We start from the raw sequence: 23,383 nt of genomic DNA, 5'->3' as shown, positions 1-23,383 counted from the left end.
ATTTGTTCATTTGTTCATTTGTTCATTTGTTCATTTGTTCATTTGTTCATTTGTTCATTTGTTCATTTGTTCATTTGTTCATTTGTTCAGTTGTTCATTTGTTCATTTCTTCATTTCTTCATTTGTTCATTTGTTCATTTGTTCATTTGTTCATTTGTTCATTTGTTCATTTGTTCATTTGTTCATTTGTTCATTTGTTCACTTGTTCATTTGTTCATTTGTTCATTTGTTCATTTGTTCATTTGTTCACTTGTTCATTTGTTCATTTGTTCATTTGTTCGTTTGTTCATTTGTTCATTTGTCCATTCGTTCGTTTGTTCATTTGTTCATTAGTTCATTTGTTAGTTTGTTCATTTGTTCATTTGTTCACTTGTTCATTTGTTCATTTGTTCATTTGTTCATTTGTTCATTTGTTCATTTGTTCATTTGTTCATTTGTTCATTTGTTCATTTGTTCATTTGTTCATTTGTTCATTTGTTCATTTGTTCATTTGTTCATTTGTTCATTTGTCCATTTGTTCATTTGTACATTTGTTCATTTGTTTATTTGTTTTTTGGTTCAATTGTTCATTTGTTCATTTGTTCATTTGTTCATTTGTTTATTTGTTTTTTGGTTCATTTGTTCATTTGTTTATTTGTTTTTCGGTTCATTTGTTCATTTGTTCATTCGTTCATTTGTTCATTTTTTCATTTGTTCATTTGTTCATTTGTTCATTTGTTCAATTGATCCTTTGTTCATTTGTTCATTTGTTCCTATGTTCACTTGTTCATTTGTTCCTTTGTTCATTTGTTCATTTGTTCAATTGAACCTTTGTTCATTTGTTCATTTGTTCCTATGTTCATTTGTTCATTTGTTCCTTTGTTCATTTGTTCATTTGTTCGTTTGTTCATTTGTTCATTTGTAGATTTGTACATTAGTTCATTTGTTCATTTGTCCATTCGTTCGTTTGTTCATTTGTTCATTTGTTCATTTGTTCATTTGTCCATTTTTTTCATTTGTTCATTTGTTCATTTGTTCATTTGTTCATTTATTCATTTGTTCATTTGTTCGTTTGTTCATTTGTTCATTTGTAGATTTGTACATTTTTCAAATTGTTCATTTGTTTATTTGTTCGATTGTTCATCTGTTCATTTATTCATTTGTTCATTTGTCCATTTGTTCGTTTGTTCATTTCTTCCTTTGTTCGTTTGTTCATTTGTTCATTCGTTCATTTGTTCATTTGTTCAATCTTTCATTTGTCCATTTGTTCGTTTGTTCATTTGTACCTTTGTTCGTTTGTTCATTTGTTCATTCGTTCATTTGTTCACTTGTTCATTTGTTTATTTGTTCGTTTGTTCAGTTTTTCATTTGTTCATTTGTATATTTGTTCATTTGTTCATTTGTTCATTTGTTCATTTGTTCATTTGTACATTTGTTCATTTGTTCATTTTTTCATTTGTTTATTTGTTCATTGGTTCATTTGTTTATTTGTTTATTGGTTCATTTGTTCATTTGTTCATTTGTTCATTTGTTCGTTTGTTCATTTGTTCATTTGTTCATTTGTTCATTTGTTCATTTGTTCATTTCTTCATTTGTTCATTTGTTCATTTGTTCATTTGTTCATTTGTTCATTTGTTCATTTGTTCATTTGTTCATTTGTTCATTTGTTCATTTGTTCATTTGTTCATTTGTTCATTTGTTCATTTGTTCATTTGTTCATTTGTTCATTTGTTCATTTATTCATTTGTTCGTTTGTTCGTTTGTTCGCTTGTTCATTTGTTCATTTGTTCACTTGTTCATTTGTTCATTTGTTCATTTGTCCATATGTTAATTTGTTCATTTGTTCATTTGTTCACTTGTTCATTAGGTTCCTTTGTTCGTTTGTTCGTTTGTTCACTTGTTCATTTGTTCATTAGTTCACTTGTTCATTTGTTCATTTGTTCATTTGTTCATATGTACATTTGTGCATCTTTTTATTTGTTCATTCGTCCATTTGTACATTTGTTCATTTGTTCACATGATAATTCGTTCATTTGTTCATATGTTCATTTCATTGTTTCTTCATACGTTCAATGGTTCATTTGATCATTTGTTCATTTGTCTACTCGCTCATTTGTTCATTTGTTCATTTGTTGATATGTTAATTTGTCCATTTTTGGATTTGTTCATTTCTTCAATTCTTCATTTCTTAAGTTGTTCATTTGTTCATTTGTCCATTTGTTTATTTGTTCATTTGTTCATATGTTCATTTGATTGTTTGTTCATTTCTCAACTTATTCATTTGATCATTTGTTCATTTGTCCATTTGTTCATTTGTTCATTTGTACATTTGTTCATTTGTCCAGTTGTTCATTTGTGCATTTGTTTATTTGTTCATTTGTTCACTTGTTCATTTTGCTCCTTTGTTCGTTTGTTCGTTTGTTCACTTGTTCATTTGTTCATTAGTTCACTTGTTCATTTGTTCATTTGTTCATTTGTTTATTTGTTCATTTGTTCATTTGTTCATTTGTTCATTTGTTCATTTGTTCATTTGTTCATTTGTTCATTTGTTCATTTGTTCATTTGTTCATTTGTTCTTTTGTTCATTTGTTCATTTGTTCATTTGTTCATTTGTTCATTTGTTCATTTGTTCATTTGTTCATTTGTTCATTTGTTCATTTGTTCATTTGTTCATTTGTTTACTTGTTCATTTTGTTCCTTTGTTCGCTTGTTCGTTTGATCATTTGTTCATTTTTTCATTTGTTTCACGAGACGAGAGACGAGGCGAGAGACAAGACGAGAGACGGGAAGAAGGCGTGACGAGAGACGAGACGAGAGACGAGACGAGAGACGAGAGACGAGAGACGAGACGAGACAGGACGAGAGACGAGAGACGAGAGACGAGACGAGACAGGACGAGAGACGAGACGAGAGACGAGAATGGAGGCGAGACGAGTGACGAGACGATAGGTGACGAGACGATGCGAGACGAGAGACGAGACGAGAGACGAAACGAGAGACGAGTCGTGAGAGGAGATGATAGACGAGTCGAAATGACGAGACGGGAGACGAGACGAGAGAAGAGACGAGATGAGAAGCGAGACGAAACAGGACGAGAGACGAGACGAGACGAGAGACGAGAGACGAGTGACGTGACGAGAGACTAGTGACGAGAGACGAGTGACGAGAGGAGGCAGACGAGACGAGAGACGAGACCAGACGAGACGAGACGAGAGACGAGAGACGAGAGACGAAAGAGGAGAGACGACACGAGACGAGAAGAGAGGCGTGACGAGGGACGAAAGGAGAGACGAGGCGAAAGAAGAGACGAAAGACGAGACGAGAGACGAGACGAGTGACGAGACGAGAGACGAGACGAGTGACGAGACGAGAGACGAGACGAGAGGCGAGACGAGAAACGAGTTGAGACGAGAGGCGAGACGAGAAACGAGTTGTGACGAGAGGCGAGACGAGAGGCGGACGAGAGGCGAGACGAGAGATGAGACGAGAGGCGAGACAAGGGATGAAACGAGAGGCGAAACGAGAGTCGAAACGAGAGACGAGACGAGCGACGAGAGACGGGAGACGAGACGAGAGACGAGACGACAGATGAGGCGAGAGACGAGAGAGGAGGGACGAGACGAGAGACGAGACGAGAGACGAGACGAGAGACGAGACGAGAGACGAGACGAGACGTGAGACGAGACGAGAGACGAGACGAGAGACGAGACGAGAGACGAGACGAGCGACGAGAGACGGGAGACGTGACGAGAGACGATATCAGAGACGAGACAGGAGATGAGACGAGACACGATATCAGAGACGAGACAGGAGACGAGATATGAGACCAGAAGAGAGACGAAACCAGAGACGTGACGAGAGACGAGACGAGGGACGAGCCGAGAGACGAGAGAGGAGGGACGAGACGAGAGATGAGACGAGAGACGAGACGAGAGACGAGACGAGTGAGGAGAGACGAGACGAGACGTGAGACGAGAGGAGAGACGAGACGAGAGACGAGACGAGTGAGGAGAGACGAGACGAGACGTGAGACGAGAGGAGAGACAAGACGAGAAACGAGACGAGCGACAAGAGACGAGAGAAGAGACGAGAGACGAGAGACGAGAGACGAGAGACGAGACGAGAGACGAGACGAGACAGGACGAGAGACGAGACGAGAGACGAGACGAGACAGGACGAGAGACGAGACGAGAGACGAGAATAGTGGCGAGACGAGAGACGAGACGAGAGACGAAACGAGAGACGAGACGAGAGAGGAGACGAGAGACGAGACGAAAGACGAGACGAGAGACGAGACGAGCGAAGAGACGAGACGAGAGGCGAGACGAGAGACGAGACGAGTGACGAGACGAGATACGAGACGAGAAGCGAGACGGGAGACTTGTCGAGAGACGAGACGAGACGAGACGAGGGACGATAGGAGAGGCCAGACGAGATACGAGACGAGAGATGTGCGACGAGACGAGACAGGATGAGAGACGAGACGTGACGAGAGACGAGAGACGTGAGACGAGACGAGAGACGAGTGACGAGAGGAGAGAGACGAGACGAGAGACAAGACCAGACGCGACGCGTCAAGCGACGAGAGACGAGAGAGGAGAGACGACACGAGACGAGAAGAGTGGCGAGACTAGAGACGAAAGGAGTGACGAGGCGAGTGAAGAGACGAGAGACGCGACGAGAGACGAGACGAAGGGTGACGAGACGATGGGAGACGAGAGACGAGACGACAGACAAAACGAGAGACGTGACGAGAGACGAGAGGAGGAAGACGAGATGAGACGAGACGAGAGAAGAGACAAGAGACGAGAGACGAGAGAGGAGAGACGACACGAGTCGAGAAGAGAGGCGTGACGAGAGACGAAAGGAGAGATGAGTGACGATACGAGCGACGAAACGAGAGACTAGACAAGAGACGAGAGACGAGAGAGGAAAGACGACACGAGACGAGAAGAGTGGCGAGACGAGAGACGAATGGAGAGATGAGAGACGAGAGACGTGACGAGGGACGAGACGAGAGACGAGTCGTGAGACGAGACGTGACGAGTGAGGAGAGACGGGTGACGAGAGACGAGACGAGAGACGACACGAGACAGGTCGAGAGACGAGACGTGACGAGAGACGAGAAACGAGACGAGAGGCGTGACGAGCGACGAGCGACGGGTGACGAGAGGAGAGACGAGACGAGAGACGCGACGAGAGACGAGACGAGAGACGAGTGGCGAGACGAGACAAGAGACGAGAGACGAAACGATAGACGAGACGAGTGACGAGACGAGACAGGACGAGAGACGAGACGTGACGATTGACGAGAGACGAGACGAGACGAGACGAGATACGGGACATTTACAATTACCAGTCTTTACAGATACCATTAATTACAACTACTACAACTGCTACTATTAATTAAAACTTCAATCAATTACAAATACAAAGAATTGTAAATACAATCAATTACAAATTACAATTAATCACAAGTACAAGTATTTATTACTGCAATTAATTACAAGTTCAATGATTTACGACTGCATTCCATTACAACTACAATCAATTAAAAATACAATTAATTATAGCTACCATTAATTACTGCCACCATTTGTTACAGCTACCATTAATTACAACTACCATTAATTACAGCTGCTGTTAATTACAGCTACAATTAATTACGGCTACATTGAATTACAACTACAATTAATTACAACTAGAATCATTTACAATTACAATTATTTGCCATTACAATTATTTGCAATTACAATTACACAAATACAAATGTTTACATTTGCAATTAATTGAAAATCATATAATTACAGCTACAATTATATACAGCTACCTTTAATAACTGATACCGTCAATTACTGCTACCATTATTTACAATTACAATTAAATATAACTAAAAATAATTACAGCTACCATTAATTACAGCTACCATTAATTACAACTACCATTAATTACTGCTACCATTAATTACAGTTACGATTAAATATAACCACCATTAATTACAGCTAGCATTAATTACAACTACAATTGATTACAACTACAATTTATTACAACTACAATTGATTACAAGTACAATTAATTACAGCTACATTTGGTTAGAACTACAAGTAATTTCAAATACAATCATTTACAATTACAATTATTTACCATTACAATTAATTGCAATGACAATTATTTGCAAATACAATCAATTACAAATACAATCAAGTACGGTTAGAATTAATTAGAACTACAACCAATAACAAATATATTTAATTACAGCACCAATTAATTACTCCTGCAATTAATTACTGCTACCATTAATTACAACTACAATTGATTACAACTACAATTAATTATAACTACAATTGATTGCAAGTACAAATAATTACAGCCGCAATTAATTAAAACTTCAATCAATTACAAATACAAACAATTTCAAATACAATCTATTACAAATACAACCAATTACAAATACAATCAATTTCAAATACAATCATTTACATATACAATCAATTACTAATACAATCAATTACAAACCCAATCAGTTACAACTACAATTAAATAATACTACAATCAATTACAACTAGAAATAAATACTACTACAACCAATTACAAGTACAATCAATTACAAATACAATCAATTAACAATACAATCAATTATAAATACAATCAATTACAAATACAATCTACAACAAATACTATCAATTACAAACACAATCAATTACAAACACAATCAATTACAAATACAATCAAGTACAAATACAAACAATTACAAACACATTCAGTTACAACTACTATTATATGGAATTACAATTAATTTCAATTGCATTTAATTAGAAATACAATTAATTACAGCTACCCTTATTTGCAGGTGCCATTAATTTCAGCTATCCTTAGTTGCAGCTACCATTAATTACCGCTGCTGTTAATTACAGCTACAATTAAATACAACTACAATTAATTACAAGCACAATCATTTACAATTACAATTAATCACAATTACAGATACTTACAGTTACTACTATTTGCAATTACTATTATTTACAATTACAATTATTTACCATTACAATTATTTACAGTTACAATTATTTGAAATTACAATTATATACAATTAAAATTATTTTCAATTACAATTGAGACTCATTTAATTACAGCTACCATTAATTACAGCTGCAATTGATTAGAACTACAATTAATTACAACTATAATTAATTACAATTTCAATCAATTACAACTACAACTAATTACAACTACAATTAATTACAAATGCAATCATTTACAATAACAATTATTTACCATTACTATCATTTACAATAACAATTATTTACCATTACAATTATTTACCATTACAATTATTTACTATTACAATTATTTGCAATTACAATTATTTGCAAGTAAAATCAATTAGAAATACAATTAATTACTGCTACCATTAATTACAGCTAATATTAATTACAACTAGCATTAATTACAGCTCCCTTTAATTGCAGCTAAGATTAATTACTGCTACCAGTAATTATTGCTACCATTAAATACAACTACTATGAATTACAGCTACTATTAATTACTGCTGTCTTTGTGTGTGTGTGTGTGATTACAGCTACAATTAATTACTGCTAACATTAATTACTGCTACCTTTAATTACAGCTACCATTAATTACACCTACAATTAACTACGACTACAACTTCTTACAGTTACATTTAATTGCAGCTTGTTGAAGGTTGTCCCTGCGACGGACGTAATATTTTAAATTAGGGTATTACATTGTTGTATGATGAGCTGCGTCCCATCTAGCGAGAGAGTGCGACGACTGTCTACTGTCTGCGTTGCCTTTTTTCTTGAGGCCCGAACGGCCAAAAATTTTGTTTTTTAGTTAGTTGCCTGCGAACGAGCGAGGTGTGTAGTTATGCGTTTCTTTCAATAAAAATTAACTCTGTTACAATTATTTGCGTTGCTTGTAAAAATTCAACAGTTTGTGGGCCCAGCACGCTTCCACTGCGCGTCGTGAGTGCTATTATTGAAATTAAAGTCTAGCTAGACTGCATCAGGGTTCGACGTTGTCGTGAGTGATAGTGAAGATTCCCGCAGAAAAGTTTTATTTATCATGGCTGATAAAGAAACTCTTGACCTAACGAAGCTCGATGGGTCGAATTATCCCATGTGGAAGTTTGGAATGATGTTTCTGCTTGAGGCTAGAGAGCTGATTGGCTTTGTTGAAGGCACACAGCAGGAACCTGACAAGGGGATTAAAACTGCTGAGTGGAAGAAATGGATGAAAAACTCATCGCAAGCTGCGGTGATACTTCTGAGCACAGTAGACAGATCACTGCATCCAAACCTGATCAACTGCTCAACACCTAAGGTGATATGGGAGAAGCTCAAAGGTCTATACGGTGATGCCACCGAAGATGCAAAGCAGAGCGCATGGGAGAGATTTTATACATTTAAGATCAATGGCGGTGAACCGATTGCTCGACAGATAGAAGAGCTGGAGAACATCCGCAAAAAATGGGAAGATACCGATGACAAGCCGTCCGAAACGGCAGTAGTGACCAAACTTCTGAGTAGCCTGCCCCCCAGATTTTCTTCATTTAGAATGGCCTAGGAGTGTATTCCAGATTCTCACAGGAAGAAAGATAACCTCGTATCTAGAATACTTCGAGAGGAAAAGCGCCTCGTCGAAGGAGATGAAGCGGTCTCACTGGCGCTTCAGGTACACATGTTGAAACTCAAAGAAGCATCAACTAACAAGCAGAAAGAAAAAGATGCGAAGTAGCGAAGGGCAGCCAAGAAAAAGGATATTGAAGAGCTGAAGAAACGCACGAAATGCGGCATCAGCAAGGAAAAAGGGCACTGGGCCCGCGAGTGTTCTCGGACGAATGACTACAAGAAAGACGGTGAGTCAAGCACCAAAATGAAGACTCTTCCGGGATACGTATGTGATATTTCAGCACTGTACTCGAACACTTTGGATCGAGATGAAAATGTGTGGATTGCTGATTCGGGCGCAGGCAAACACATGACTGGCAGAAAAGAATTTTTCAAGAATATAGTGCCGCTCAGTAATAGTTTCTCGGTTCAAATAGCAGATGATAAGACAGTAACAGACAAAGGTTTCTCGTTTCATGCAGTGAGGGACAGATGTGAAATTCGTAATAGTGATGGTACGCTATCGTCACTTGGCGTACGGCATGGTGCTTTGTACCGTATGCTATTTGATGTTGTGGTAACTCAGTGCAATGTGGCAGAGACTAAAAGTGCAGATGAGACTATGATGCTGTGGCACAAACGATTAGGTCACATCAATGTGCGTGCTCTGACGAAGACAATCACAATGTCTGATATCAAGCTTGATATCGACAAAGGGAATCATTTCTTTTGTGAATCGTGCGTACTTGGTGAGCAAACTCGTAAGCCGCACTACGCAGTAAGTGACAGGGGGAATTTCAAAGCAGGTGAAAACATTCACACCGATGTGTGCGGTCCGATCGACGTCAAATCCTATGGTGGATCCAGATATTTTCTCCTGTTCAAGGATCATTCCACCGACTTCAGAAAGGTCTACTTCATGCAGCACAAGTCTGAGGTATTTGAAAAATATAAAGATTTTGAATAGTTCGCCGAAACTCAGACAGGCAATAAAATAAAAGTCGTGCGCTGTGACAACGGAACTGAATACACCTGTGATAAGTTTCGCATGCATCTGAAGAATCGCGGTATCGTTCAAGAGCTCTCATCACCATATATTCACGAACAAAATGAGAGAGCTGAGCGTGAAATGCGAACAATCGTTGAAAGCGCAAGATCTATGCTGCTATGCAGTGGTGTAGATGTGAAACTTTGGACTGAGGCTGTAAACACCGCTTGCTATGTACTCAATCGCGTCATATTACAACCCAGTGAATCTGACTCGCCACACCAAAAGTGGTTCAATCGGAGACCTCAGATCAAACACTTACGTGTATTTGGCTCGAAAGCCTATGTGAAGATTCCCGATAAAAAGCGAAAAAAATTCGACGCTAAAAGCAAGAGGATGATTATTGTTGGCTACGACGGGGAATCAACAAACTACAGACTCTGGGATCAGGAGTAGATGAGGATAGTTCTTCTCTTCGGTTCGAATTCAGTTTCGGAGCCGATGGCGATCCTGATCCAAGAGGTAACAATCAACTACCTCAGGAAGAAGCGGAGCACGATCAAAATCAGTCGGTAGAGGACCGTCCACCTGAAGGTCGGCAGCTGCGAGATCGTACTCGCATAAGAGCGCCAGAAAGATATGGCATACCAGTGTCTGGTTTTCTGGTCGGAATCGTGTCTGCAAATTTTGAGGAAACTGTATTATGTCCAGACGCTGAAAAGTGGAAGGCAGCAATGAAAGAAGAACTTACTGCACTCGAGAAGAATGATACATGGAGTTTGACCAGACTGCCACCGGATAAAAGAATTGTCGGTAGTAAGTGGGTTTTCACCATCAAAAGTAACGATCGTTATAAAGTGAGGTTAGTTGCAAAAGGCTTCTCACAACGAGAAGGTATCGATTATTTCGAGACATTTTCTCCGGTGGTACGCTATGAATCCGTAAGAATTCTTCTCGCTATTGCTACAAGAGAAGATTTTGAAATAATGCAGTTCGATGTCAAAACTGCGTTCCTTTACGGCGATCTTCAGGAGGATATATACCTACAGCAGCCGGAAGGATACACGACTGACTCTAGGAAGGATCTCGTCTGCAAATTACATCGGAGCCTTTATGGGTTGAAGCAATCACCACGCAATTGGAATGAGAAGTTTGTGAGTTTCTTAAAAAATTTAAATTTCTCGAGCATCGAAAGTGATCAGTGTGTGTTTGTGAGAGCGATCAATGGTGTGGCTGTGTACTTAGCATTATATGTGTATGATGGGCTGCTGATCAGTGCGTGTAAGACTGCAATAAATAGAGTACTGCGTTACTTGGAAAGTAACTTTGAAATTGTATCCCACGAGCCGAGCGAATTTGTGGGTCTACAAATTGTACGAAATCGCAAAGAGAAGGTGTTAAAAATATGTCAGTCAAATTATATCACGAAAGTCATTGAGAGATATGGTATGAGTGACGCGAAATGTTCGAGTACTCCTGCGGAACCGGGTTCATTTTTATGTAAATTAAAAGAATCCGAAAACAAGTGCGAAAGTGAGAGAATGTCACGTGTGCCGTATCGAGAAGCCATCGGGTCTTTGTTATTCTCTGCGAGAACTTGTAGACCGGATATAGATAGAATATGCAATCAACATTGCCAGTCAGTTCGTGGATTCGTATGGCGAGGAACATTGGCAAGCAGTTAAGAGAATAGTTAGGTATTTGGCGGGTACTCGCGATCATGGGATAGTGTTCGGAAAGAGTGGGAGTTCAGTTCAACTTAAAGGATTTACTGATGCGGACTGTGCAGGATGTACAGAAACTCGCAAGTCAAGAAGCGGTTTTATATTTATAGTGGACCAGTTTCATGGTCGAGTAAACGACAGAGCGTCGTTTCTCTTTCAACTGCCGAAGCCGAATATATTGCCCTAACATATGGCACACAGGAAGCTCGTTGGCTTCGCCGCATTACAAAATGCGGCGAAATTCTAACAATAGCATTAAAATTAATATGCGAAGCCGTGCCAATGTTTGTGGACAATCAGTCCGCCATTAAATTGTCGAAGAACAATGAATTCCACAAACGGTCTAAGCATATAGACGTCAGATTTCATTTTGTACGCGAGGTCGCTAAACGTAAAGAAATCGAAGTTTCTTATATGCCATCTGAAGAACAGCTGACAGACATCTTCACCAAGCCTCTCTCTAAATCACAGTTCTGCGTCTTGAGAGAAAAAATAAATGTGCTCGGCGATTTAAAATAAGTGGGAGTATTGAAGGTTGTCCCTGCGACGGACGTAATATTTTAAATTACGGTATTACATTGTTGTATGATGAGCTGCGTCGCATCTAGCGAGAGAGTGCGACGACTGTCTACTGTCTGCGTTGCCTTTTTTCTTGAGGCTCGAACGGCCAAAAATTTTGTTTTTTAGTTAGTTGCCTGCAGACGAGCGAAGTGTGTAGTTGTGCCTACCGAACTATCACCCTTAATATCGATTAGCTTTATGTGTGTTTCCTTTTCTTTTTTTTCAATAAAAATTAACTCTGTTACAATTATTTGCGTTGCCATTAAAAATTCAATACAGCTACCATTAATGACAGCTACCATTAAATACGGCTGCCATTAATCACGTCTGTTGCAATTAATTGTGGTTGCAAATTAATTGTAGTTGTACTTGATTTTAGTTGTAACTGATTGTAGTTGTAATTGATTGTAGTTGTAACAGATTGCAGCTGTAATTGATTGTATTTGTAATTGTACACTCGTCGAAATGGCAAGGTGCCTACTAATTCAGTCGGCGCTTCCACCTTCGTTTTGGGCAGAAGTCGTATCTACAGCAAACTATGCAAGAAATAGATGTCCAACAAGCTCTCTGGATGGGCGGACCCCTCACGAGGCTTGGATAGGAGAGGCCCCGGACGTTAGCGGATTAAAAGAATTCGGGCGCGAAGTCTATTGTGTACATCGGTCGGCACGCGCGGGAAAGTTCGACTCACGCGGAAAGAAAGGTTTTTTTTCTAGGCTATGCTGACCAAGCCAAGGGACTGAGAGTGTGGATCCCCCAGGAGCGCAAAGTGGAAATTTCGCGCGACGTTAAATTTCTACAAACAAAGGGCGAGATGCAGGCTTCCGATCAGGAGCATTTCTATCCGAGTCAAGACACAAGTGTCGACGAGGACCGACCAGACGAGGGTCCCGAAAAGACGGATCCTCTTTTCGACATCGGGGTGACTGCGAGACTGGACGGCACAGTTGGCGTCGACGAAAATCCAGGTAGTTCGGTTGAAAATGTTCACAGTTCCGAAGGGGAATGGGAGGAGCGACAGCCCGAGAGCGCACCCGGAAGGCCCCGAATGCTACGCACAGGAAAACCAGGTAGACCGCGGAAAGTTTACCAGGAACGAAACGCAGAACCAAGTGACTCGGCTGGTTTGGCAGAAGTCTCCATCAAATCAGCGATCTCTGGATCACAAAAAGACGAATGGATGTTAGCAATGGCCGACGAATTTATCTCCATTCTCAAAAATAAACATGGGACATGGTTAATCGTCCTGCGAACAAGTCGACAGTCGGAAGCCGCATTCTGCTTCGAAACAAGTACGGAGCAGACGGCGAAATTACAAGAAGGAAGGCCAGAGTCGTGGCGAAAGGTTGCTCCCAGAAACCGGGCGCGGACTACAGCGAAACCATCGCACCGGTAGCCCTATACCCCGGTCAGCTCTATACGCCTCGCCGTTGCCTTTGCTGCCAGTCAAAAAATGCACATTCGACAATTCGACGTGACTGCAGCGTACCTGAACGGAGTCATCGAGGAGGAAATCTTCATGGAGGTCCCAAATTATACCAGGGAGGTTCTCGAGTTTATCGTGTCGAAGCAACACACATCCCCCGAAATCTTAGCTGAAGCCAAAAGAATGCTGGCCTCGCTACACAGGGATCGCCCCTGTACGGCCTGAAGCAGGCTGGTCGCTGTTGGTATCGACATTTAAGCGACGAACTGATCAAGCTCGGTGCTACCCCCACAGCAGGCGATGCGAGCGTCTACGTAAGGGGCGCGGGTGATAATCTTACCTTGATCGTCGTTTACGTGGACGACATCTTAATTATATCGCGCAAGTCCGAAGAGATCGACAGAGTCTACGACTTTCAACGAAACTCGTACGACGTAAAGGACCTGGGGAACGTGAAGTATTGCCTTGGGATCGAGTTCTCCCGCCACACCAGTGGAATAACTCTGAGGCAAAAGGGTTACATCAACGATTTGTTAAATCGTTTTAACATGGCTGAGTGCAACCTGCAAGCACACCAATAGAGGCAGGAGTTAAGCTGTCCAAATCGAAACTTTGGAGCATGGACGACGGTGAGAAGCCCCCCTACAGAGAGCTAATAGGTGCACTAATGTACCTAGCTGTCGCAACGCGACCTGACATATCACACGCGGTCAGCGCGTTGAGTCAGTTCAACGATTCCTTCGGCAAAGGACACTGGCAAGCAGCGAAGAGGATACTACGATACTTAAAGGGTAACTCGGACGTGGGAATCGTATTCAAGAACAATATCAGCAACCTAACTGGATACGTGGATGCCGACTGGGCGGTGTGTATCCAAGATCGAAGATCGTACACCGGCTTCGTTTTTACAATGAACGGTGGGACTGTGTCCTGGGAGTCCAGGAAGCAACGGACTGTACCGCTGTCGTCGACGGAGGCCGAATACATGGCCCTAAGCGACGCCTCAAAAGAGGCGATGTATCTGCTACGACTGGCAAGAGACATGGGAATCAGCGGCCCACGAACTGTCAAGCTATTCAACGACAATCTCGGAGCTCAAAAACTAGCAGGAAAAACAACTACAATTGATTACAACTACAATTATTTATAACTACAATTGATTACAAGTACAAATAATTACAGCTGCAATTATTTAAAACTTCAATCAATTACAAATACAATCTATTACAAATACAACCAATTACAAATACAATCAATTTCAAATACAATCAATTACAAATATAATCAATTACAAACACAATCCGTTACAACTACAATTAAATAATACTACAATCAATTACAACTACAAGTAAATACTACTACAACCAATTACAAATACAATCAACTACAACTGCAATTAAATAACATTACAATGATTTACAACTACAATTATTTGCAATTACAATTGATTATAAATACAATTAATTACAGTTACAATTAATTTCAGTTATAATTAATTACAGCTACAATTAGTTACAGCCACAAATAATTACTCCTACCATTAATTACAGCAACCATTAATTACAGCTACAATTAATTACGGCTACAATTAATTACATTTACAATTAATTACAAATACAATCATTTACAATCACAATCAATTACAAATACCATCAATTACCGTTAAATTAATTACAACTACAATTAGTGACAAATACAAATAATTACAGCTACCCTTAATTAAGGCAAACGTTAATTACAGCTACAATTATTTACAGCAACCCTTAATTACTGTTATCATTAAATACAGCAACCATTAATTACAGCTGCCCTTAAGTACAGCTACAATTAATTACGGCAACAATTAATTACGGCTACATTGAATTACAACTAGAATTAGTTACAGATACAAACGTTTACAATTACAATTATTTGCCATTACAATTATTTACAATTACAATTATTTGCAATTACAGTTATATACAATTACAATTAATTACAATTACATTTAATTGAAACTCAATTAATTACAGCTACAATTATTTACAGCTACCATTAATTGCGACTACCAATAATTACTGATAATATCAATTACCGTTACGAATAATTATAAGTACCATTAATTACAGCTACCACTAATTACAGCTACCCTTAGTTACAGCCACCGGTAATTACAGCTGCAATTAATTACAACAACAACTAATTACGGCTACAATTAATTACGGCTACAATTAGTTACAACTACAATTAATTACGGTTACAATTAGTTACAACTACAATTAATTGCAACTACAATTAATTGTAACTACAAATAATTACAACTATAATTAATTACAACTACAATTAGTTGCAACTACAACTAATTACTTCTTCAATTAATTACAAATACAATTAATTACAGATGCCCTTAATTATATCAACCATTAATTACAGTTACTACTAATTACCACAACCATCAATTACTGCTACCAATAATTACAGCTAACATTAATTACAGCTACCATTAATTAGAACTACAATTTATTACAGCTACAATTAATTAGGACTGCAAATAATTACAATTACAATTAATTACAAACACAAAAATTTACAATTACAATTAATCACAATTTCAATTATTTACAATTACAATTAATTGAGGCTCATTTAATTACAGCTAAAATCGTTTACTGCTACCATTAATTAGAGCTACCATTAATTACAGCTATCATTAGTTACTGCTGCAATTGTGATTACAACTACAATTAATTACAACTATAATTAATTATAACTACAATCAATCACAACTACTACTAATTATTACTACATATAATTACAAATACAATCATTTACAATTACAATTATTTACCATTGCAATTACTTAAAATTACAAATATTTGCAACTACAATTAATTAGAAATACGATTAATTGCATCTACCATTAATTACAGTAACCTTTAATTACTGCTACCATTAATTACAGCTACCATTAAATACAGCTACTATTAATTATTGCTACAATTAATTACAGCGACCATTAATTACTGCTATCATTAATTACAACTACCATTAATTGCAGCTACCTTTAATTGCAGTTAAGATTAATTACTGCTACCAGTAATTATTGTTACCATTAAATACAACTACCATCAATTACAACTACTATTAATTACAGCTACCTTTGATTACAGCTACAATTCTCTCTCTCATTACTGCTAACATTAATTACTGCTACCTTTAGTTATAGCTACCATTAATTACACCTACAATTAAGTACAACTACAACTTATTACAGTTACATTTAATTGCAACTACCATTAATGACAGCTACCTTTAATTACATCTACAATTAATTGCTGTTGCCATTAATTGCAGCTACCATTAATTACAGTTACCTTTAATTACAGCTACCTTCATTACGGCCACAATTAATTACAACTACAATCAATTACAAATACAATTAATTACAGCTACCCATAATTGTTGCATCCATTAAATACAGCTACCATTAATTACAACAAACATTAATTGCAGCTACCGTTAATTACAGCTACCGATAATTACAGCTACAATTAATTGTGGCTACAATTAATTACGGCTAAAATTAATTATGGCTACAATTAATTACTGCTACAATTAATTACAACTACTATTAATTAGAGCAAAATTTAATAACAATTGCAATCAATTAAAATGACAATTATATAAAATTACAATTAAGTACATATTCAATTAATTACATATACAAATAATTACATATGCAATTAGTAACAAATGTACCTAATTACAAATAAAATTAATTACAGCTACGATTAGATAGAGCTACCATTAAGTACACACACCGTTAATTACAGTTACCCTTAATTGCAACTACAATTCATTACAAATACAATCAGTTGCATCTACAATGAATTACAACTACAATCAATTACAAATACAATCAATTACAAATACAATCAATTACAGCTGCAATCTGTTACAACTGCAATCAATTGCAACTACAATCAGTTGCAATTTACAATCAAGTACAACTACAATTAATTTGCAACCACAATTAATTGCACCAGCCGTGATTAATGGCAGCCGTATTTAATGGTAGCTGTAATTAATGGTAGCTGTATTTAATGGTAGCTTTATCTAATGGTAGCTGTAATTAATTGTACCTGTAATTAATTTTATTTGTAATTAATTGTAGTTGTAATTTATTTGCAGCTGTAATTAATTGTAGCTGTAATTAAAGATAGCTGTAATTAATTGTATGTATAATTATGTGTATTTGTAATTAATTGTATATGTAGTCAATTTATATGTAATTAATTGTAGCTGCAATTAATTGTGGCTGCAATTATTTGTGGCTGCAATTATTTGTGGCTGCAATTAATTGTGGTTGTGGTTGTAGTTCTAGTTCTAGTTCTAGTTGAAATGGAAAATGGGAACAAAATTGTAATTAAAAATAACGTTCGTTTAGAATTCTATGTGTTTAGAATCCTAAGGCTTGATTTTTGACCAGACGTGACTTCGTAGTTATTGTTTGCACTCATAAGTTCCGTTTCGGTAATTACGGTCATCTTCACCAAAAACATACACAATAAGCAGGAAAGACTCCAAATCCCGACCCTTGGACTTTCTCCTGTCCATCGTAAATCCCTTGGAACGTGAAGTACACTCATGAACCCAGTGGAGTTGGCAAGAAGCACAACAGAAACGAAGCTCGCACGCCTCAAGACGAATCTTCCGCACAGGCTCTTGCCGGCCACTTTTGACGGCCATCAATTAAGGCTCTTGCTAGCCACTGTTCCCGACCGTCTTTCACGGATTCTGCAGGCCATCGTTGGCGTCCAATACACGAACGTGTTTTTGAACCTGCGAAATAACGACATGTTCGAAACATTGGTTCTTCAAGCCGGATACTAGATATCGTACACATTAACGACACGCTCGAAACAACCTTGATACTTCGCAACAAAGACACAATTTTTATCAGCAAAAATAGGAATCTCAAAATATTCAATTTAGAGAGCACGTACCAGTTACGATTATTATCATATTAATTTCAAAATTACTTAGTTATGATTAGTAAACTTGATATAAATAAGTTTTATACTATTGTAAATATTAATTCAACCTATTGTTGTAACTTTTCAATTAATTTCATTTATAAAAAACAGTTTATTATAAATCTTCAAAGCGTCAACATAAGTATCTCTAAAAGTCCAATTTATTTAATTGATATAATAGTTTCAGTTCAAAATATTTGAATTAGAAAAATTAAATTAATTTATACGTGTGAATTTAAATATCAAAGTGAATTAATTTAATTAGACAGAAAACGATATAAATGCTTGTTCTATTGTCACACCTGATTTGTGTCCCTAGTACAGCAATATTTCAGGTTTTCCATGATTTTTCTACGTCCGTTAGTTTTTGCAAGCATCCCCACCATTTCACTGCGCATACAATCCACGACGAATCCTGTCTTAACATTGAATCATCAGCCAATCACCTATTCTCGCTAATGTAGCGCGCTGCGACCTAACTGTTGCTTATTTTCGCCCTCTTACGGTAGATGATGAAAACAAACGCAGCTGTTCTTGTGTTCGAAGTCCCAAATGCGTATTTAGAAATAATGTGGCGCACGAGTGCATCCAGTGTTAAGTTATACTTCAGTAACGAAAGGACAAAATGGTAGATATGAAAAGTAATGTGAGTTTCGCGTGTCAGTGTTGTCTGCAGCCGCTGCGGTTAGACCCAAAAATCTATCATCATAAAAAACATACGGCAACGGAGCTTTTAAGTAAGTAATTTCTATTTTGAACTACATGCATGACCTTGTAAGCGATTTTACGCTTTATACGCCATTCTCTTTAATGTACAGTAACATTTTCAGCTTCGATTGTGATAATAAATACTGATTAACAAACTAAATCATTATTTCACTTTTATTTTTATTTTTCCTGCTGCATTATAATTTTTTTATTATTTTATAATGCTACCAACAGAACATGAATTGATAATCAATATCAATAAATAATGGGACTATTAATAGAAATACAATATATGACTTTGTTAACAGATCCCATACAGCAAGTTGTGGGAGAGCTGGAACCTCAAAGTGGAAGTATGGAATATCTTGTTCCTCCATTTAAATTAACAGAATCTACGAATGGAACTAATGGGTTCATGTTAGTTGGTGATTGTGGGGAAATAGAAAGTCTCAGTCATCATTTGAAGGTACTTGGAGTTCATGTAACTTACTTGAAAGATAGTAATGTAATGTTTATTTCTTTCAGATACAAGAAAATCAATGCGATATTATTAGTAGCAGCAACTCTGCTGATTACCCACTCTGCAATAATTGCACCGATAGTCTCTTATTACTATTGGATCAACAGTTAAGGATGACAGAAGGAGAATGTTCAGATTATAATGAATATCTAAAGAAATTAGAAATAGAACAACAGCAACAGAGCCATCAGGATATTGAGATGGAGACACTTACAAAAGAACTTCAAGATGTTTGGTTAGCGGAAAAGAAAATGATTAATGAATTAGAAGCATTGATGAAAGAGGAAATGGCAACCAGAAATGCAATAGTTCAACAAGAAAGAGATAATGAAAGATTGCATAGTGAAGAACAAAGATATTATAGGAAATATTCAAGATACAAATATGATCTCATATTGGCTGAAGATGAATGTCACAGGTAATTATTACAATATAGTTGATTTGATTACAATTTCTTCCTATTAACATTACCAATTTGTTTAGGCTGGAATGTCAACTAACCTATGCAACATCTCAGCTAGAGAAACTGAAGAGAACAAATGTATTCAATGCTACATTTCATATTTGGCACTTGGAACATTTTGGAACAATAAATTCCTTCCGTTTAGGCAGATTGCCAAGTGCATCGGTTGATTGGAGCGAAATAAATGCTGCCTGGGGGCAGACAACGTTATTATTATCAGCACTAGCTCGTAAGATGAATTTCACGTTCAAACGTTTTCGTTTGGTGCCATTTGGTAATCACAGTTACATTGAAACATTGGACCAGCAGAGAGCATTACCTTTGTATGGAAGTGGAGGTTTCAAGTTTGTGTGGGACATGCAGTTTGATACAGCAATGGTGGCTTTTCTAGATTGTTTACAACAATTTAAGGAACAAGTAGAGAAAAGTGACAGTGGATTCTGTCTGCCCTACAGAATGAAACGTGGAAAAATAGAAGATTCTGCAACAAAAATCTCTTACTCTATCAAGTACGATTAATTACATATAAAATACGACTACTCTTAGTTAAAATTCTTTTAATATCCATTTCACGTATTTTGTTTCAGAATACAATTCAATTCAGAGGAACAATGGACCAAAGCTCTAAAATTTCTTTTAACAAATTTGAAATGGGGTCTTGTTTGGATTATTTCGCAGTTCACAAACGATGATACTGAGCATTAGCTTAATATCTCTTTAATAAAGGATATATATTTTATTTACTATACTTCATTAGTACTTATTCCAAACAATGTTTAGCGGAATTAGAGCGTGTGTTAAGAGCAGTGCTCAAAAGTTTGTTAAAGAGAAACCAGGTAACACCATAGAGAAAACTTTGAGGACTTTGAACTTCCTTGAAATTTATGTATTGTTCTAATTTAGGGATACTCATTTCCACTATTTCAATTAATTCACCTGCAGAAGCAATGCCCCCTCCTTCAATTTAACAAATTGCATTATAGGATGAGAAACTTGAGAAGTCTCTTTTCATGTATTTTATTCAGCACTATAAATTTAATATTTCGTACCATAGTCATTGCAACGTATTTAAAATCATTCTAGAATCAAGCTATGTATACTTAAATTATATTTATACCTAACACTAAGCTTATCAGGATGAGTGCGCATTTCGTCTGTGACTTCTACATAAAAAAGTGTGTTTTTATACAGTGAAGAAGTCGTGCATCTGTAACAAATTTTAGTATGAAAAATCTGAGAAATGTAATTATATTGCATCACATGCGGAACCATAACATTAACACATCCAAAAGTATTAATAAGTTTAATGGTCTCTGCCGGTGCTTCGTAACCGCATTCTTCCTTGAGTTCGTCTCTTGCAATCTCGACTAAAGACTTATCCTTGTCCATGATGCCAGTGCAGTTTTCCAAGGTCAGGCCTAATTTGGGCGAATATTTCTCAAGGTCAACCTGTTATTTATTTCTCAAGCCCACCTGTTTCCGAAAGAGTCGTATAGAAATGCGTTGGACGGAATTGCCTGACGAACACAAGTTTTTTCCTACTAGTATTGAAAATCAGTATATTTACGCCGTCGTGGACCCTGGCCATATCCCAGTCCCTCTGCTCGCCACCTTGCTGATAATAAATTCGAACGGACATTAAGGCGGCGGAAAAACGCACACTATGATGACCCACACATAGAAGAAAAACCATATACGTATATTAGTTTGCAGAGGTTTACATCCACTAAAACTGACGCTTTAATATCGAAGTGTGCAGTTCGCAAGTGGAAAATTGAGATTCCCAAAAGACTAAACTCGGGGGCTTCGGTTGTAGAAATATCCGTTTTGCAGTTATTGAGGAGATATTTGCAATATTCGGCCAGAGTGGTGTCAATCTCACTAGCATGACGTCACAAGATGGCCGCCGCTAACAGTTTTTCGTAAATATCAAGAGATTTAGAGCTCGAATCGAAAATTCACAACCGAAGCAACCGAGATAATGCATGCACAAAGGCAGTGGAGTGTATTTTCAGTTGATTACTTAGTTAATTAAGATATACGGATAGTGTATCTGAAACACCACCTCGAGGTTCCGACATCTTTCACTACTAGCGCCACAGTTCTCTTCCAACCAAAAAGATGCACCACAGACGAGCTTGTCGATGACCATAATTAGTTACAGTCGATAATACAGATCGACAAGTTACATAGTTTTATATATCCATTCAAAATATTTCGGACTAGGGAAAGGTGGCATGCGGGGCAGTTTCCATACTCGTGAGCGGCGCAGCAGTTACAGCAGCAACGCTCGTCGAATATTGTAAATATCTTAAGTATAATAAAAAAAATGGTCATTTCTACAACCGAAGAAACTCAGCTTAGACTTTTCGAAATCAAAATATCCAACTCCCGAACTGCTTGAATATTGGCACGTCCCTCTTACTTGATATGAACAGTTGTCACGAAGATATTTTGCCACGCACTAGGTTTCTACACCAGGGGAAGGTGGCATGCGGGGCAGACTCTGACTTGTGAGCGTCATTTGTCATAATATTCGTCACACCAAAAAGGGTATATAAGCAGGCGATATTCAGTCGCCGGACTCTTAGTTGAATGTGGTCGCTAACTACAATTAATTAGAAATACGATTAATTGCATCTACCATTAATTACAGTAACCTTTAATTACTGCTACCATTAATTACAGCTGCCATTAATTACAGCTACTATTAATTATTGCTACAATTAATTACAGCGACCATTAATTACTGCTATCATTAATTACAACTACCATTAATTGCAGTTAAGATTAATTACTGCTACCAGTAATTATTGTTACCATTAAATACAACTACCATTATATATATATATATATATATATATATATATATATATATATATATAATTACAACTACTATTAATTACAGCTACCTTTGATTACAGCTACAATTCTCTCTCTCATTACTGCTAACATTAATTACTGCTACCTTTAGTTATAGCTACCATTAATTACACCTACAATTAAGTACAACTACAACTTATTACAGTTACATTTAATTGCAACTACCATTAATGACTGCTACCTTTAATTACATCTACAATTAATTGCTGTTGCCATTAATTGCAGCTACCATTAATTACAGTTACCTTTAATTACAGCTACCTTCATTACGACCACAATTAATTACAACTACAATCAATTACAAATACAATTAATTACAGCTACCCATAATTGTTGCATCCATTAAATACAGCTACCATTAATTACAACAAACATTAATTGCAGCTACCGTTAATTACAGCTACCGATAATTACAGCTACAATTAATTGTGGCTACAATTAATTACGGCTAAAATTAATTATGGCTACAATTAATTACTGCTACAA

General features: G+C 37.3%; 4 protein-coding genes across 4 annotated transcripts; 3 read left to right on the top strand and 1 right to left on the bottom strand.

The window, feature by feature from the left end:
• The first annotated feature begins 8,064 nt into the window (after window positions 1-8,064).
• Window positions 8,065-13,889, top strand: LOC143260915 (uncharacterized). Its single transcript, XM_076527500.1, has 10 exons — window positions 8,065-8,524; window positions 8,579-8,673; window positions 8,737-8,857; window positions 8,912-9,124; window positions 9,209-9,546; window positions 10,035-10,459; window positions 10,568-10,878; window positions 12,599-13,174; window positions 13,367-13,428; window positions 13,512-13,889. Exons 1-10 carry the CDS (start codon window positions 8,065-8,067, stop codon window positions 13,887-13,889), a joined length of 2,979 nt encoding a protein of 992 aa, XP_076383615.1.
• A 38-nt stretch (window positions 13,890-13,927) lies between these two features.
• LOC143260914 (uncharacterized) lies at window positions 13,928-14,458 on the top strand. Its single transcript, XM_076527499.1, has one exon. It carries the CDS (start codon window positions 13,928-13,930, stop codon window positions 14,456-14,458), a length of 531 nt encoding a protein of 176 aa, XP_076383614.1.
• Window positions 14,459-18,901: 4,443 nt separating this feature from the next.
• LOC143260919 (beclin-1-like protein) lies at window positions 18,902-20,762 on the top strand. Its single transcript, XM_076527505.1, has 5 exons — window positions 18,902-19,060; window positions 19,340-19,497; window positions 19,557-19,969; window positions 20,035-20,523; window positions 20,602-20,762. Exons 1-5 carry the CDS (start codon window positions 18,949-18,951, stop codon window positions 20,717-20,719), a joined length of 1,290 nt encoding a protein of 429 aa, XP_076383620.1. The 5' UTR covers window positions 18,902-18,948; the 3' UTR covers window positions 20,720-20,762.
• Window positions 20,763-21,068: 306 nt separating this feature from the next.
• On the bottom strand, window positions 21,069-22,084 carry LOC143260920 (uridine diphosphate glucose pyrophosphatase NUDT14-like). Its single transcript, XM_076527506.1, is given in 2 exon segments — window positions 21,069-21,481; window positions 21,483-22,084. Coding segments are annotated over 2 exon segments (618 nt in total). The 5' UTR covers window positions 21,708-22,084; the 3' UTR covers window positions 21,069-21,088.
• Between the last annotated feature and the right edge of the window lie 1,299 nt (window positions 22,085-23,383).

The sequence above is a fragment of the Megalopta genalis genome, unplaced genomic scaffold (assembly GCF_051020955.1).
Source record: "Megalopta genalis isolate 19385.01 unplaced genomic scaffold, iyMegGena1_principal scaffold0025, whole genome shotgun sequence".
Taxonomy (NCBI): Eukaryota; Metazoa; Arthropoda; class Insecta; order Hymenoptera; family Halictidae; genus Megalopta; species Megalopta genalis.
Note: the sequence above shows the minus strand (reverse complement) of the source record. Positions and strands in the feature narration are given on the sequence as shown.